The sequence below is a fragment of the Abramis brama genome (assembly GCF_963993115.1).
Source record: "Abramis brama genome assembly, chromosome: 23".
NCBI lineage: Eukaryota > Metazoa > Chordata > Actinopteri > Cypriniformes > Leuciscidae > Abramis > Abramis brama.
In genome coordinates this window covers 25,899,925-25,918,206 of record NC_139985.1, presented here as the reverse complement: position 1 = coordinate 25,918,206, position 18,282 = coordinate 25,899,925, and the positions used below count along the sequence as shown (strand labels likewise).

The 18,282-nt window shown below is 37.6% G+C and overlaps 1 protein-coding gene across 2 annotated transcripts in view; it reads right to left on the bottom strand.

Moving 5' to 3' along the window:
- Positions 1-452: 452 nt before the first annotated feature.
- LOC311074645 (protein FAM107B) overlaps positions 453-18,282 on the bottom strand; it is a 32,293-nt gene continuing 14,463 nt past the window's right edge. The window contains exons 1-4 of one of the 2 annotated variants that reach the window (XM_084101379.1): positions 16,272-16,475; positions 10,206-10,437; positions 1,824-1,980; positions 453-1,663 (exon numbers count right to left, since the gene is read on the bottom strand). In XM_084101379.1, coding sequence (XP_083957505.1) covers positions 1,547-1,663; positions 1,824-1,980; positions 10,206-10,437; positions 16,272-16,350 — 585 coding nt within the window. In that variant the 5' untranslated portion in view covers positions 16,351-16,475 and the 3' untranslated portion in view covers positions 453-1,546. Of the gene's footprint in view, positions 1,664-1,823; positions 1,981-10,205; positions 10,438-16,271; positions 16,476-18,282 lie in introns of those variants that run through there. The other variant, XM_084101378.1, reaches the window with a different exon arrangement.

Here is an 18,282-nt window from a genome sequence, read left to right as displayed (position 1 = left end):
TCTTTTTTTCTGTAGCCACTCTAAAGTCTTTTGCATTTTACAATGGGTGAATCTCCAGTTGTCACTGGTTATTGTCGTTTGAACCTTTCTGGATCCGCCATCAAATTGATAAGTTTAATTATATCGAGTGCTGTGAGAAAAGGCTATAAATCTCCACCTCCAACATCCTCACACGCAACATAGCCTACTAGCCGAGACTCTTCTTTATGTGTACAGATGTGACGTAATGACGCAAAGACATGCTCGAATTTCCCGGGGAAATCCACCAGTGCCACTGGAATTAAAAACATTATTACAGGCTTACCGTTTTGCTAAGGCAAGCAGATAGTTTTGAACACTGGCTGGTTATGTACTTGCTCACAAATTTATTTTGAATAATTTTTAACCCCAAAAAGTTACGGACTGCAGCTTTAAATAAAAATAATAAAATAAATGGTCTGAGAGTGAACATATTCAGCCATTAGTGCTTTATGTTCTATTTTTTATTTGTAAATGTTTGTTTAAACAATGAAGCAGCAAATCATTTGAAAGAAACTTTACTTTTCCTGATACGCAGCCATGTTATGGAACATTTCATAAAGATTCATAAAGACTATGAACAAAATTCTGTGCAACATACACTGAACCATGTCAGGTAGCCCATACTGTTGCATTACTTAAACAAAGGCACTGGAATAAGCACAAACCAGACAACTCTATTTTCACACAGGTTTAACTCTCTGACGTGTCGAATTAAATAGTTAGCTTCTTGTAATGGTGCATCATCATTTTAGCCATCATTGTAGTAATGATCAATGTTATGTTCTTTTTTTTCCAGCTTAAAATCAAGGGTGATGAAGGCTAAAAACAATAGTAGTTGTTATATTTTCATTTAAAAGTGACAAGTGCTGATTGTTAAGTGTAAGAGACAACGTTTAAAATTAGGCAATGAACAAATATTTGGCGGTTTGGTAAGCAATAATTTGTCTATAATACTGATATGTTTGTCTAATTGTCGCCTTATAAATGTTCAGCCTTTCGGTTAGAGAGAAATAGAGTGTTTATTCACTCTGAAACTACTCCTTGTACCTTGTTTTTACTTTTTTTTATCAGATGTGACAGAACCAGAACATAGCTGTCCATCCATGCATACACACACACACACGCACGCACGCACGCACGCACGCACGCACGCACACACACACACACACACACACACACACACACACACACACACACACACACACACACACACACACACACACACACACACACAAGCAGCCTGGACAGTTAATCTTTAACCCATCGTGCCCAATCCAGAGCAGAAAGAACAACACACTCTTTCTCGTCGCAGTCTCTTTAAACCTCTTGAGCATCAAGCTCTTGATGAAGTGAAGATGTAGCAGAGGTTCTTTGGGTCCTGTCTTTATCTCGGTCCTCTCTGAACCTGCTCCAGAGAGCGCTGAAGGTGTTGTTGGTGTGAGACAGGCAGTAGAGAAGATCAGTGTTTAGGTCTCTATGTTACTGGCTGTGTACAAACACACACATCTGGAACCAGTCTGTGTCCCTACACCTCCTTCTCTCCGGAACTTGTAAAGGACGTTCGTCTCAGGTTCTCCTTAACTTTGATGAACTCTGGGGCGCTGCAGTTGCTGTCCTCCACACTTGCTTGCTCCTTCTCCAGCTAAAGCACAAAACACACACACAAATATATCTGTCAATTATTTAGCGCATATTTGGTTGGTGTTTTGCAGATAAACAGGATATTCATCTGAAAGAGGTTTTAGTATGATAGATCTCTGATATACAAGAAGAGGATATTGAGCTTGAGATATGGTTTCTACCTCCTCTAGTTTCTGGTGTCTCTTGAGAAGCTCCTGTTCCAGTGGAGAGATTTTCCTCCTGGCTTCCTCCTCCTGCTTTCTCTGTTTTATCATCTGCTCTCTCTTCCTTTGCTCCAACACACGCTGCAGTTCTGGCTTGTTCTCCACACTGATACCTCTGAGGTGTATCAAATAAAATAAAAGAATACATTAGAAATCAGAGGAAATTTGATTAGATAAAATAAAATAATATTTAAAATAAAAATAAAAATATTTTTTTTTAAAAATTAAAGTAAATAAAATGTAAAATAGAAAAGAATAGAATAGAATAGAATAGAATAGAATAGAATAGAATAGAATAGAATAGAATAGAATAGAATAGAACACATTAGAATGTAAAAAACAAAGATTAGAATACAACAAATAGAGGAAAGGAAAGGAAAGGAAAGGAAAGGAAAGGAAAGGAAAGGAAAGGAAAGGAAAGGAAAGGAAAGGAAAGCAAAGGAAAGGAATGGAATGGAATATAAAGCAATATACCACAGTAGAATGTAAAAAACAAAGATTAGGATACAACAAACAGAGCAAAGGAAAGGAAATGAATAGAATAGAAAGCAATATACCACAGTAGAATGTAAAAAACAAAGATTAGAATACAACAAACAGAGCAAAAGAAAGCAAAGTAAATAAATAGAATAGAAAACAGCAAATAAAAATAAGAATTAAATATCACAATAGAAACAGAAACATGGTAAAAACAACAACAAAGAATAAAATAGCAAACTAAATAAAAAAGAATAGAGTATATAAAATGAATAAAAACAGAATAGAAAAAGGTAGAAAAAAAATGAGAATGGAATAGAATAGAATCATCATCAGCTGATGCAGTCCATAAGTCATCCAGCAGGTGTCAGTATTGTCATGTTAGTGTCACTAATCAGATATGTGTGCTTTGTAAAACTTGTTTGCTTTTTTTTAATAACAGAAATGGTGTGAATGTACAAAAAATGTATTATGAAAATCTGTTATATTGTAGCCTGTGAAAATATGTAGAGTTGTTTGACTGTAAACGTGTCAGAATATCCATTAGTTTCCTGTTGTTTTTACCATTCATGTTGCCAGTGTTGTGACTTTCCATCTTAGTCACAGTCAAGGCTAATACCATTTACAATGGGCTCATTTTGACAGACCCGACATCAGAATTGTGTGCTCGTTTGTCTAAGTGCAGCTTGGCTGAATATATATGAATCTTCCACCAATTCTGACCAATGCTGCATAAGCTCTCACAACCGTTTCTTCAAGGTGCCAAGCTGCTGTTAACACACGCGATAATTAATAACTTTAGTGCCAGGATAGACATAATGCACACCCACACTCACACATACAGACAGACTGATAATTAAATTACGTGTGAGCTTGTTCTCTCCGCAGGGAGGTGGCGCCACAGGTGCTGAGAGGAGGGGAAGGAAGTGTGTGTGTGTGTGTGTGTGTGTGTGAGCGTGGGGAGTTCAGCAGATGTGGGAGTTCCAATAAGCATCCCTGTTAATTTAGATGGTGTCCTTCAAGCTGAAGAGACAGCTAGACAACAACAAATAAACACAAGGGACATTTAATGAAGATAACAAGAGAGACATCAGGCCCCCGGACGGCTCCTGAAAGCTCCTCATAATAATAACACGCTGCTCTTTAGCCCTATCTCAGCTCTCGGCTATGAATACTCACTTGCTGAACCTTTGCTCGGATCGTTGGCATCGACCTGTTCCTGAAATGATCCATAGATGGTGTCTTTTTTCCTATCATGGCTAACAGTGACATACGAGCCAAATGTGTCTCTCCCCTTTTAGTGCCTTCTTTTAGCATCACTTCTCCTGACTGATTTCTTTCAGTGTTTAGTTAAACTTATCGTAAAGAGCTCTGGTACATCACTGCCAAATAAAAAGGCTTATCTAGAGAAGGCTTGAGAAAAGAGGCGCTTTCCTCTGCCACCCTGTGCCACCTTTGATGCCCACTGTTATCTGTGTGGATGTGAGATCCCCATCCCTTTCTCTCTCTCTCTTTTAATGTCCTCTAGACTGTCTTCTGCAGGGTCTCTCAGCACCAAAGAGGCAAAAGTGCCAACAGTAACTAAAAGATACTTGCTTAATGGCCGACATGGCACTGTGCCAGAAAGCTCTCTGTGGTTTAAAGTGTTTGGTGGTGGAACAGAGTGCACACACTAATGAATGTACCCACACAAACAGTGACTTTTTCTCTGTAATGAAAGCCTCTAATAAATCGGCCCTCCATTCATGCTCTCTGCAACTCCATCGGTTCCTATTAGTCTTAGCACACGAGATAGCTGGATTAGTACTGGTGCTACATGTTGGTCAAAGTCAACGGTGTCCAATCCTGCTCCCAGAGGTCCACTTTCCTGAGAATTTTAGCTCCGGCAATTATTAAAGTCTTGGGGAAGCTATTTTAAAACGATAGCCTGAAAAGCTATGATTGAAACTTAACTAGTGATTAAACCTGCTGGACAGACTACAACTCCTCCTCTTACCAATGGAAAATTCTGAATGTTATCAATCCACAATCTGACTTGTGATGAGGTTTGGAATTAATTTAATTTAATTTATTTCCAGATTCAATCATAGGCTCGCTCGTGCGCACATACGCACTCTTCAAAAACAGTGCTTTAAATCTCTTGACAAACTAAAAGACCTAAATTACATTTGTATGTATTCAAAATAAAAGATACAGATTGTACTGAATGTCAGCTTGCTTATTTTGCCAAAGATAAGTATTTATTACGTCCAAATGAGATGTAAACAAGAAATTATGCTTTTAACCACAGGTCGAGAGCTGTCGTTCCAACCACACAACTTTGCGATGCTGTTTGCGAATGTTCGTTGGAACTATGGTTTCGGGAAACACAGACTCAATGAACTATCCCACTGCGCATAGACACGTCGAAATGACGTCTTTTCTACGTCGTTTTTGCACGTCCAATTTTGCTCCCCTGAAGGTGCAGACTGTGACGCCAGATGACGTCTTTTTTCCGACGTCTTCCGCACGTCTAATGTTGACGTCCGTCCACAAAAGTTCGTTTGTGGGAAGAAGGAAGGAGATGGGGTCGACTTGCTGTGGATCGTGTGTTTTATTAGATAAGTCTTTTCCAAACAATAATCGCGCTCAGTGCGCTCAAACAAAACAGCGGCTTCTTTAGGCTTCTCCTCATCACACACACACACACAATGTACGCTCACACACACACGTCAACGCTCTACTGTTTGAGCTACAGCATCACACCTTTGAAGGCGTCTCCAGTTATGGTTATCACCTGATGCTGAGACGATCAAATGGAGTTTTTGGAAAGTGATCTTAAATAATTATAGGCCTAAATAATCTGTATTCATATGTATTAATCATGTTGATAATAACAATGTTGATATTTGTAAATAAAATAAAAATATTACAAAGTAATCAGGGGTGTAACAATACGCGTATTCGTAGGCTATTGAACCGTTCGGTACGAGGCTTTCGGTTCGGTGTTCGGTACTGTTAGTCCAACGACAGTTGGACCATTTTTCCTGCCGACCAAAATTTCGTTATTTCAAATGTAGGCGCGTTGCGCGTGGCAAGAGACGCCGGCGCGACCACAACATTTCCCAACATCAAATGGCAAACGTAATGCAAGCGGAACGAAACTGCTCGTTATTGTGTGGTTGAAGGACCGTTTATCAGTTTGGACCAGTGCAGCGCGAGCCGATCGTGATCGTGCGACACTGTTACACACAGCGCTAATAAGAGATCCAGTAAAGAAAGCATTTGAATTCGCCCCAGAAGTAATAACATCGCTGCGAGATCTAGTGAGAAACATTCACATTTCCCCGTTATTAACGGATCAAACAGCACTGATGTGGAAACCAGGAAGAAACATTGTGCCATGAATGAACTATCCAGTGTCCACAGATCAGCAACATTCACCAACTACTACAATATTACATTTAATTTTTTCCAAGGAGCTGTTTTGTTTTATATGCTCCTAAGAAGAGTCAATTATAGCTCTAGAATTGCTCAAAGAAAAAAATATCATACTTTATGATTTTAGTTTGAATAAAAAAAAAAAGAATAAAAAAAAAATTATTAACACAAGTATATCGTATATATCGAACCGAACCGTGAATTTTGTGAACCGTTACACCCCTAGTAATCATGTAAATTTCCTGCACCTGTCATAGACGTCCAAATGACGTCCAAAAAAATTACCCAGTTCAAAGGTCCAATGTTTAACGTCAATATGACGTCCAAGTTGGGTCATGGTTGGACGTCCAAATAGTGGACCTAGTTTGGACGTCGAATAGATGTCCAGAATTGGTCATGGACCGACGGACCCAATATAGACATGATCTGCGCGTCTATCCGACGTCTAATGTTTAGTGGGATGCTGATAATGGCGGAACTTGTGACCATAGTTGGCTAACAATGCTTTCGGTAAACGCACCCCTGGATGATGCATAGGAACTCCCACCGACCACTGGTGAAGATAAGACAGAGGCTCTGTCCCAAATGGCACACTTCATGTGCACTTGCGTCCTTGCATACAATGGCTGCAGCATGTGTCCACAAGACTGTAGGACAGGGCTAGAGGGCCATGACCTGGAGGGTTTAGTTTCAACACTAATTAAACACCTCAGAACCAGCAAATCAACGTCTTTAGGATTACTTGATCATTACAGTCAAGTGTGTTTGGTTTAGGATTGAACTCTGCAGGCCGTGGCCCTATAGGAGCGGAACTGAAAAGCCCTGAAACCCCCCCGTTTATCATTCTAGGTTTCAGAAGGGTGCTCACGAGTGTCCCCTTTGTAGTTGCTATCTGCTCTTAATCCATACGAGCTCCGCAACAGACTTCTTCCCTACAGTCAAAGCAGCTTTATGTCATGAAAGTATAGACAGAAGAAGACCATGAGAGCTTAGGGTGCTGTTTGGGACAGGAACACTGTGATTTAGCTAATCTATGTGCATGGAAATGATTAGGAAGCCATGATGGATAGAGACCAGCAAATTTTGCCAGGAAGCAGATCAAAAAACAACCTACAAATTGACAGGATCCTGGTTTAAGCCAAAGGACAGTGCTTTTTTCCCCGGTTTCACAGACACGGCTTAAATCTAGTCATAGAACTAAAATGTACCAGTAATGCTTTTTCTAAGGCACATTTATAAAGATACTTGAATGTCCTAATTTATCTAAGGCCTAATCCTGGCTCAATTTAAACCCTGCCTGTGAAACCGGGCCATAGTACCCCCTTCACTACGAGGTCTCCCATCCATGAAATGACCAGGCTGAATCCTGCTTAGCCTCAGTTGGAAACCAGCTGAGAACTGCATAAGGGTATCCCACATTCAAGCCAACCTGGAAATTTCATACATATGATTTTTATAACTATGACATGGCAGGCATTCAGGTGATTTTGGTCAATTGATAAAATGGATTTTCTGGAGAATTTTATTTTCATATTTACTTCCTGACATAAATTAGAACAAAAATATGGTTTTACTTTATTTTGATGGTCCCTTTAACACATTTTGTTGACTATAAGTAACGTTATATGTCTACTAACTCTCAGTAGAGTGTTAGTAGAGAATAAGTAGACTGGTAGGGTTAGAATAAGTTGACATGTATTTGTAAAGTTACTTATAGTCAGTAGAATGTCTGTTAGGGACCATCACAATAATGAGTTAGCAGATATTAAGCAGACAGTCTGTTAATACTCTAATAAGAGTTAGTTGACATGTAGCAAAATTACTTATAGTCAACAGAATGTTGGGACCATCAAAATAAAATGTTAACAAAAAGATTCATATTAGATGTTTAACATATGCGTTATATCTGTATTTTATAATTTTTGTGTTGTCACAGAGAATGATGGGAAATTTAATTTACTCAAATTTGTTTTCTCATAAACCAGCTAAATAGCTATAACTGAGCTACAAACAAAATGGTCACATCAACATTATAATTAGAATACATTATGATAAGTCAAACACATTGTTATTCCTTGTTTGTTTTCATTGTTATCAACTTGCAAATACAATCACTCCAACATGATTTGAATGCACCAATAGCTGCAAGCAAAAAAGTATTTAGCTACACTACAAGAATGCTAAAATGAATCAGAATGCTCATTTTCCCAATTCGGAATGTGATGTTTTATCGCAGTACAAATACGCGATGCTACTTTTAGGCTACATACTGCCATGCACTTAACACTTGCATGGATAACCAAAATCTGTGTACAGAACAAGATTATGAAGAGAAGTGACAACAGTATGTAGCCACAATATGTACGTGGACTTATTTAATTACTCTCCAACATTGTTGTGCACTACAGACCTGTTTCTGTCTAAAATCTCACCGCTGAAAATGACAACGCATTCAAGAGCACTCTAAGTTCTTGGGCTTGCTGTGTCACAGGATCTGCGGCATAAACAGCAAAGCTCTATCGTTGGCCACTTTAGATAAGTGCTCATTTCCCCTGTGTGAAAACACAATGCAGGACCCGCGTGGGATGTGAACACTATATCTCTAATTGGCTGAGCCTTGCGTTCTTTAAATCTTAAACCTCCTAAAGTGTCTAGGAAAGAGAGGAATGGAAAGAGGGGGAAGGATAAAAGGGTTCTGTTGCCACTCCTGAGGGCTTTAGACCCCTCTGCTAAGACAGAGGGAGTGTGTTCACCTTTACCACATTTACTGGTATTATAGAAGTGGGGGGTGACATTACTATGCAACTGTGCAATGCTAATCAAAGTGTTAGCACAGACAGCATGGAATCTGAGGAAAAAAAAAAACTGAAGGCCTTCTGTTTCAGTACTTGGAGAATTTGGTTTATCTTTTGCTTACTGATTTATTGTTGCTGAAAACAACAAAAAGTAATGAAATTAAGTCGGTTTCACTTTATTTTGATGATTCCTTTAACACACTCTGTTGACTATAAGTAACTTTGCACCTACATGTCTACCAACTCTCATTAGAGTATTAGTATTAGTGGACTGGTAGGGTTAGGGTTAGAATAAGTTGACGTGTAGTTGCAAATTTACTTATAGTCAGTAGAATTGGGGGACCATCATAATAAAGAGTTAGCAAATATTAAGCAGACCGTCTATTAATACTCTAATGAGAGTTAGTTGACATGTAGTTGCAAAGTTATAGTCAACAGAATGTTCGAAAGGGACCATCAAAATAAAGTGTTACCATTAAGTCATTTGCTCCATTGCAGAAAAAAAAAAGATTTAGTAAGTTTAAAATTATATATTAAAGTTTAATTTAAAAGTTTAACAAAAATTGTTCAAAATATCAACCAAAATCTGTCCAGATGTGCTGAGAAAGTAAGTAGCCAACTAGTGACCATCATTCCAGCACATGTTTGTCCTGTCCAAAAACACAGTCCTAAGCATATCCTTAACTGCAAATTAACAAGCCGTAAAATCAGAGGGGAAAAAAGTTGATACTACTGTTGTTTAAACCCTATAGCATATCTAAAACTAAACCTTAACCCTAACCTCTATGTCCTGATTGGTTATTCCAGGATCAACATCTCCTAATCTACAACTCTGGTTGAACTCATGCGTTTACCTGTAAGTAGTCAATTAGCAGACACTTTTATCCAAAGCGACTTACAAAACATGTATTACACGGACTGCAACCTAGTGTTAAATATCTTGCTCAGGATCTCAGAGATGATAGCTCATGTCTCGCATTTGGTTGAGATCAAACTAACAAACTTTAATCTCTGGGGGAGAGCGGGGCACAACTAACGGGGTTAGTTTTTACCAACATGGTTTAAAAGATTCCACACATGCTAGTGTGAAGTAAGTTGTTTATTCACTTATTTACATATTTACTAGTTGCCATATCAACACTATATAGAGTGAAAAAAAGAAAATGATTTTTTTTAAGATAGCACTGAACATTTATTTAACCATAGCAAAAGTAGGCTACATTTCTTTCTGAAGTAAATTTATCATCTTAGTTTTTAGTGTTAATTTAAAATGAGACAAATCTAAAATAAATCTCTAATTTTTGGATAATTGATTGGTTTAAATCCTAGTTGTGCAGGTTGCGGATAAACACTACCTTACAACACGGCGCTATTAAAACTATGCCATTCCATGATTTAGCGATGTAACGTAACTATGAATGCGGCAAGTTGATGATGCCTTACTTTCGTTTTGTTGTTATGTTGAATGATTATTAGTTCCCACCTCCTTCTTCCCTGAGCTTTTAACATTTTTACATTGGTAACGCAGACAGCAACATAGTGTCGGCCCAGATCCGGGCCACATCTGGTACATGTGGATTTAACCTGAGCATTGCCTGTCATTTAGCAGATGAGTGTGTATGTACTGTACACTTGTGTATCCTCATACCGTTTTTGGTTCATAAGCAACTCCCGATGAAGCTCCTGGTGGCTTTTAGAGGCTTTCACAGGATTAATCAGCTTTTTGGGCTTGATGAGATCATCATCCGCTGTCATGTAATCAGGCTGAGGAGCGTAACTGGCCAATGGGGGGATCTCGCGATGAGGGTAACCAAATGGATCCCTGTCCGGGGTTCTCGGCTGATGAGGCTGTTCCCATTGAATATCGGCATACGCTGAGGCTGAGAACAGAGAGAAAACAGTGTGAAAGGAAGGATTTCATTGAAAGGAAGTAACGTTTCCCTTCCTGTCTTCTTTTAACTGCGAGAAGAAAGGCAGAGATTGACGCAAAAGAAGAGCATAATAAACAGCAGTAAGTGGGATGGTGGAGCATAAACAACACACATCAGAGAGCCAGCATCTACATACACTACAACATACACTACTTGTCTCTGCTCCAGCTTAAATGATTCCATGTGAGCCGAAGCAGGTTTCCTGAAAGTAGCAGGTGAACATTCAGAGTGTTTTACGTTCCTCTGGGTTTGGGAGGAAATTCCTTACCTTCATTTCTTACAGCTATTTGGAGAATTTTTACACCACCAGACCTCTAACACACCATCACACACAGACGATGCACTGATGTGAATGATCTTTTCTGACCCCAAGATAGTTTACTTGTGAATGATTTTTGCACTTGTGTTCTTGTTCCCCTGAAATTGAATAAATACCACACTCTGGCATATTTCACCCTAAAAATCAAAAGAGAGAAAGAAATATTTTGCTTAAAGAGAATTCAGGGTAGTCAGTATGTTTAGAAAAGTAGGAGGTTATTAAATAGTACTGGTTCAGACAAGTTTGTAATTCATCTCCACTGTATCCAGATCCATAATGCAAGCCATGCAGCTGAACTGCATAAAGACACTCCTCTGAGGATAGGACAGATTAAAAGTGCAGTGATCCATGCTAAAGTGACAGCAGATCAGGTGTCATATGCATTGAAGCTTGCTCTGAACAATGCTATGCTTGGAGGAGGAACCAGAGACAGTCTCCACCATTCAATATTAAAAAAGCTGAGCTCAATTCTTAGCACTTCTCAATCAGAGTGCATGAGAAGAGGACAGGGGTGAAATGATGTTGATGATGACAGGTAAGATGATGAAGGGAATTCATGCATGTGAAAGTATTTGTAGCCCAGAGGTCAGCAAGTTTACACCAAAGTTTTTTTTTTTTTTTTTCAAACAAGTAAATAAAGCATTCCCCCATTTTTAAAAACCTATATTCTAAGTATTAAGTTATGAACTAAAGACCCTTGTGTCTCTTGCGTACTAAATCCTTTTTTTTTTTTATATTCTCAGTTTATTTTATCACTATTATTATTGCTCATACTCTCTGTAAGGGAACAGACCATCCAAGTACTATACATTTCACTTCACTTCACTTCATAGCACTTCATGCTACAGATGAATGATAAGCATGTAACCCACAATACACAATGTATTGTGAGTTACATGCTTATCATTCAGTGCATTTGTTAGGGACAAACCACATTTTCTTTCAGAAAATGAAAAAATCTAGTTTTAGATCTACAGTACAGAAGTTTTATATATTGCACAGTTGACAATTGCTCTCGAAATAATTTTCACGTCCCCTAACGGCAAAAGATAAACACAATTTTGCTAAAATTTGAAAATATGAAAATGTCATATGCATCAGGAAAAATAAAGCTAAAAGTAAATCTCTCACAGTCCATTGGATTAACATCACTGATATGGACCTTATTTTGTCCATACCGAAGGCTGTTGATCCATTAAAAGAGGATTTTTATGTTTATGAGGATTATGAATCCATAAGCACTGGTTGGACAAAGAGCGTGTTGGCACAAGGAAGTCAGAGACTCTACACAGTATGTGGGCTTATGTAGCTATGGAATAATAAAAAAAGATATAAAAACAAACATAAAAAAGAAATATAAATATTTACATAATTATTACTAAAAAATATTGGTAACACTTTACAAGAAGGTTTCATTAGTTAACATTAGTTAAATACATTAGTTAACATGAACTAAGAATGAACAATACTTCTTCAGCATTTATTCATCTTAGTTAATATTAATTTTAACATTTCGTGAGCTTAGAATTATAAGGTTCTATCTCCACTTTTGGTCGAAATTGAGTTTTTGACATAATCTGATCCATTAGGTGTTTATTAATGCATGTGTGGTGTTATTTTTGTAGAAAAATATTTTGTTAGTCGTTATTAATAAAATAAAAAGGTTCCATCTCTCCATTGCCAGCTGGGATGTAAAAACTTTGATGCTCAATATCTCAGAACTACCCTAAACGGAGATAGAACCTTATAATTCTAAGCTCACGATTTATTAATACGTTATTAAAACCAAAGTTTGTGTTTGTTAACATTAGTTAATGCACTGTGAAGTAACATGAACAAACAATGAACAGCTGAATTTTTATTGACTATCATTAACAAAAATTAATAAATACAGTAACAAATGTGTTGCTCATTATGAGTTCATGTTAGTTAAAACATGAACTAATGTTAACTAAAGAACCTTATTGTAAAGTGTTACCAAAATATCTGTCTCTGTGAGACAGTTAAGTATATTTCAAGTGATCTTGTTCAGTGGACACCTGAGTTAAAGCCTGCAACATCACCAGAATATGTTTCATTTTGTTTCCTTTCATGTTTGTGTGTGCAAATATTGCTTTTTTTGCAAATGAATGTATTGCAATGTCTGCCTGCTGTTAACTGAGCAAAGTGAGCATATGTGTGGCCCACTTCAATGTTATGTGCTGCGAGAATGTTGCGTCATGGTTATGAAATACAAATGATTTCTGTGTATTTATCCAGAGCTTACAGATAGAATTCAGTATGGGATAAAAGTACTTACACATACACATATACACAAGCGCTACAAACTGTTTTGTATTGCTCCATAATCTGGGTCTCTGGAAGCCTGTCCTTGATCTCATCGATTAGGGATCAGTAACATGGTGAAGAGCAACAGACGGTGGACTGTGTCTGCTCTGAAAGTGAATATCCCTCTATTATGGGCATAATGTATTTATCAACATCCCCCACAAACCCTGGAGTCACACAGACAGGAAAGGCAAGGGCTTCTGCTGATCAGATCTGAGTCTATTTCCAAGAATTGCATGATACATTGTGGGATTAATTCGATTTTGTGTGGTGTCTGTTTGTGTGACTACAGCAGGTGTTTCCTTATATACCCAGCATAACCAAAAGTGATTCAGTAGGACTACTAAAATTAAAAGTGTGCTAATATGCTAACCCTTTCAAGAAAGTACAGTACCATGGCACTTTGAAATACAATGGTCCTAAAAAAAGTTTTCGGACACTTTTGATCATTTCAGAATTTCATTGCTTTAGATTACAAAACACCAGACGAAGTGGCAAATAAATGATGCTCTCAGAATTGCACTTTTCTTTGATATTTAGTGGATAAAAACATTCTGAAATGTGCCTTAAGAATCTGAATTCATTTTGGATTACATGAAAAAAAGAAGAAAAAAAGTTAAGGTGTTTCATCCTAGGTGATTAAGACATTCTTCTTTCAGCCAAACACAGTCAGAGTAATATTAAAAAAAATATCCAGGTTCTTCCCAGGCCTTCGAAGCTAAGCGTTGCGTTTTTGTAAGACAAATTTCCATATTTATAACTTTATAAACTATAATGACTGGCTTCGGGTCACAGTTGCATGCAAGTCTAGTTCCGGCAGAAGTGACCTCTGACCCGACCTGATGCAGAGGAAAGAGCAAAACAAAACACCACTCACGAATTAGATGTCTAAAACGAGAATTTTTGTGGGAGGAGCTTGAGTTTGTTGCCCAGCCCTGTTTGTTTGAACCACGAGAGGCATTTACTCTCACCTAAGCTTATGCTACTCCTACATCCTACGTCATGCATGGGGTCAGAGGTCACTCTTCCACCGGAACTAGACTGGCAGACAGCCGTTACAGGAAGCCAGAGATTATAGTTTATAAAGTTATAAATATGGATATTTTTCTTACATCCCAGACAGCAACACAGTGTCTGCCCAGATACGGCCCACATCTGGGCCGTGTGGAATCCATGTGTACTTGTACATTGCCGACACAATGTTGCTGTCTGGAAAAAAAGCATCGCTTCGCTTCAGAAGGCCTTTATTAACCCCCTGGAGCCGATGGATTACTTTTAAGATGGATAAATGCGTTTTTTGGGCTTCAAAAACTCAGTTACTATTCACTCCCATTATAAAGCTCAGAAGAGCAAGGATATTTTACAATTTAACTCAGATTGTGTTCATTTTTGTGTTCAAATTTAATTTTTTCAGTTAACTATCCCTTTAAGGCAATACTGGTAGCACAGTTTAGATTCCTCAACATCACATGCAGTACATTGTCTTGTTGATCACCAAGCATTCAGTATTAAAAATTTTATACAAAAAAAAAAAAAAAAAAAAAAAATCCCCTGTTACATAAGAAGTTAGTTTGTTCCCACATTGGATTGTATACAAATAGAATGCTGACAGTTGTCATGGCGACGTCAGCATTCTCAGAGGATGCCCTGGGATCCCATTCTCCCATGGGTGTGTTTGTGTGGAAGTGTGGTGCCATTTCCCATAATCCCTGCTGAATACTAGTCCTTGGCAAGCCATAAAATTTAGGCACAGCTCTCAGACAGGGAATTAGCATTATAAAGGTGCCCAGCAAGAAACAACGCAGCAGTCTCTAAGGACAATAGCACAATATAACCTATTTCAAGCATCTAAATCTGGACTGGAAGAGTAAATAAAAAGAGTTTCTATGACTAACTTGGGATCATTCTCTTTTTCCTAAGCTATTTTATGTCAGTATACTTGAATAGAATATAATAGAATAGAATGGAATAGAATGGGATAGTTCACTCAAAAATTAACATTCTGCCATTTTTTTTCACTCTTGTGTAGTTCCAAACCAGCATACACTTCTTTATTCTGTGAAAACACAGAAAAATATATTTGGAAAAAAACATACAATGAAAGTCAGTGGGGTGCAATGATGTTTTGGACCTCACTGACAAAAACAGTTAAACATTATTCAAAATATATTCTTTTGTGTTTCACACAAGAAAGAAAGTCATACGGATTTGGAACAACCTTATGGTGTGTAAAAGATGACATTCATTTTTGGGTGACTATCCCTTTGAGGTTTGATCCACATAGAAATTGCTTAATAGAATTCCAAGATATGTTGGTGAAAGGCGTGTTTGTTTAAAAGCTGGGTATTCTGAGATGGATGATTTAAGATAACTGTTCAAATACACAAAGCAGGGTTTATTGGTGTCGATCATGGTCAGGCAGAAATACATTGTGGACCTTGTGCTTTTCGGCTAAAACAAACATAAAGTAAGATACTGCTGGTAAAACATTACAACAACAAAATTGTGAAAGATGATCCTTCTTGTCACTTAACCTATGTTACTGACACCTAAAAATTGCCACAAGTTTACCACCAGCTGACAAAAGTACAATTCAGAAAATGTCAAATGGTGCATTTCTAATGGCAATCAAAGAGTTTTTGAAGTCTGTTGCCTCACTGTCCAGCAAAACTCCATGAGTAACAAGTTGCTCAGAGAAAGCATGGCTCCCTGTTTCTCACCAAACTGATTTCTTTAAGTGTCATTCATGTCATTCTTTTGCCTTCTTAGTTTGTCTTTTATATTCTACACCAGCTTGTTCTTAAAAACATTATACATTTAACCCTAAAAACAGAGATTTTTAGTTTAAAGCAGGCAAAGATCATATTTTATTTTTGTTGCAAAGCATGACAAATGCATCAGTGTGAATGTATCTTGATATAAAATATGAATATGACAGTTTATTCATCTGTAATTACTACATTGTAACCGAGTTGTTACATAGTAATAATACAATGAAACTCAATGAATACTTCAAATCTATCTATCTTATCCTTGGCATTCAAATACAGACCCCTAGTAAAGTTTTCCTGCACAATACAGCATCATCGGTTCAGCATCCTGTAATCTCAGCCACAGTCTGTTGTATCTGTCTTACCTGACTTAACAAGTACATCTCTGGGTCTGCTGGGCTGGCCCTCAGGGGGATACAAACTGTATTCAACTCTCTGGTCCATCCTGCTGTTGCCTTTGTGTGCGTGTGTGTGTGTGTGAGATATCCTACATGTTTATGTGAGGGCCGTTTCTTTTGAGTTTCTGCTGTTCTTCACACACATGCCTCCTCTCTCACAGTGTCAACAGTCATGTGACCACTGGGCTTCAAAGATACGCCCCTCCTGCTCCTCCCAACTTTATTTTTTACACACACACACACACCCTCTCTCTCTCTCTCTCTCTCTCTCTCTCTCTCTCTCTCTCTCTCTCTCTCTCTCTCTCTCTCTCTCTCTCTCTCTCAGGAGTCCGATGGGATTAGTGGAGGGCTTAATCTCTCCCTCTCTCGCGCTTCTGCTAAATCTCACATTAACCATTAGACTACCAAAAAGCTTTCATCCTTCACAAACTCATACACTGGGCAATTAATAAAAACACACACATACAGAGTGAATCATCTTACGATCACGCAATGTTCATGTTAACATTCAAGATTACACAACACAACATCGCTGGATATGACCATCAGGCTCATCCTAACTTGATAATCCATGGAATGTTTTTTTTTTTTTTTTCCACACTGGAAATAGGGCTTCTGTGGGAGATTTGTTAGTTATATAAGAAAAAAAAAAAATTGGATGATAGCTATAAAATTGCATATCATGGTATGAGGAATTTCATATCATTGTAACAGTATATCACAATCTTTTTATTTTTGTCAGAAAAAACAAACAGTTTTATATTGGCTATTAAATAGCCATGTGTGTTTGGTGCAAACCAAAAAAATTAAAGCAATCACGATATTTTCTATTTTGTGATTTTATTTTTTTAATTAAAAATAAAAGACTCAAAACTAATATTATAAAAATAGACACTGTAGTTCTGACTCTAAATTCTGACTGGATGAGCTTAGTACTTAGTTTGTTTTCGTTGTGTTGTTAGCTTGTGTTTGCTTTTTAAATTTCGTTGTGTTGTGCACTACTGGGCCACCGTAGGGCTAAGTCATTCCAAGCTGTTGCAAATCATCAGATATAATCATACCCGTGATCAGATTAATTAACAACTTAATAATTAATAAAGAATAACTACTCTCTACTAAGTATATCCAATCTTACCGTCATACATACAGTAAACTCACGTTAAGCGGTATGTAGCCTATACTATTTAGCAAGTCTCAACTGCTTGATTGTTATATCGTCGAAAAATGTAAACTATATTATTGTCAGGGAAATATTAAAAGTTGTATAGTACATCCTACTTTATCTGCATACATAGAGTATACTCACACATAGCAATATATACTGTACTACTGTATATAGCAAATCTCGGCTGTGTAATTGTTTATATCGTCGCAGAAATGTAAACTGTATTATCGCAAAGCTCTCTATATAAAGTTGGATATATCCAACTGTGTTCACGTACATACAGTGCCCTAACGTAAAGCGATACAGGAAACCTTAACCGCCTGAGTTTTTATTTCGCCGTAAAATATAACTATATAATCACCCGATGAAAGTGATTTCACCAAGTACCACATGTTCCTGGATCAACATCTTTGTTGATCCTGGAACAACTTTCCAATCAACCAATCAGATTTGAGGAACAAGTTTACAGTTTATGTCAAGTTTAGGCTTAAAACCAGGGTGAGGTGCTTCAACATCAGTGTTATTCACCTTATATTTCCCTCAGCTTTTAGGGAAAAGTTTGGGTAGGGTTTAGGGGTAGGGATAGGGTTAGGACTAAATTTTGAGGCAGGAATGTTAATCCAGGATCAACAAAATATGTTGATCCAGGAACATGTGTTACTTGGCAAAATCACGGTGACCCACATCACCCAGCTCTTTATAAAAAGTTACACATATATAAGCTCTGCATACATACAACATATTCATGTATACATATATTTAAGCCAATATAGCTCAACTTCTTGATTCTTTGTATTATCGCAAAACGTAAAC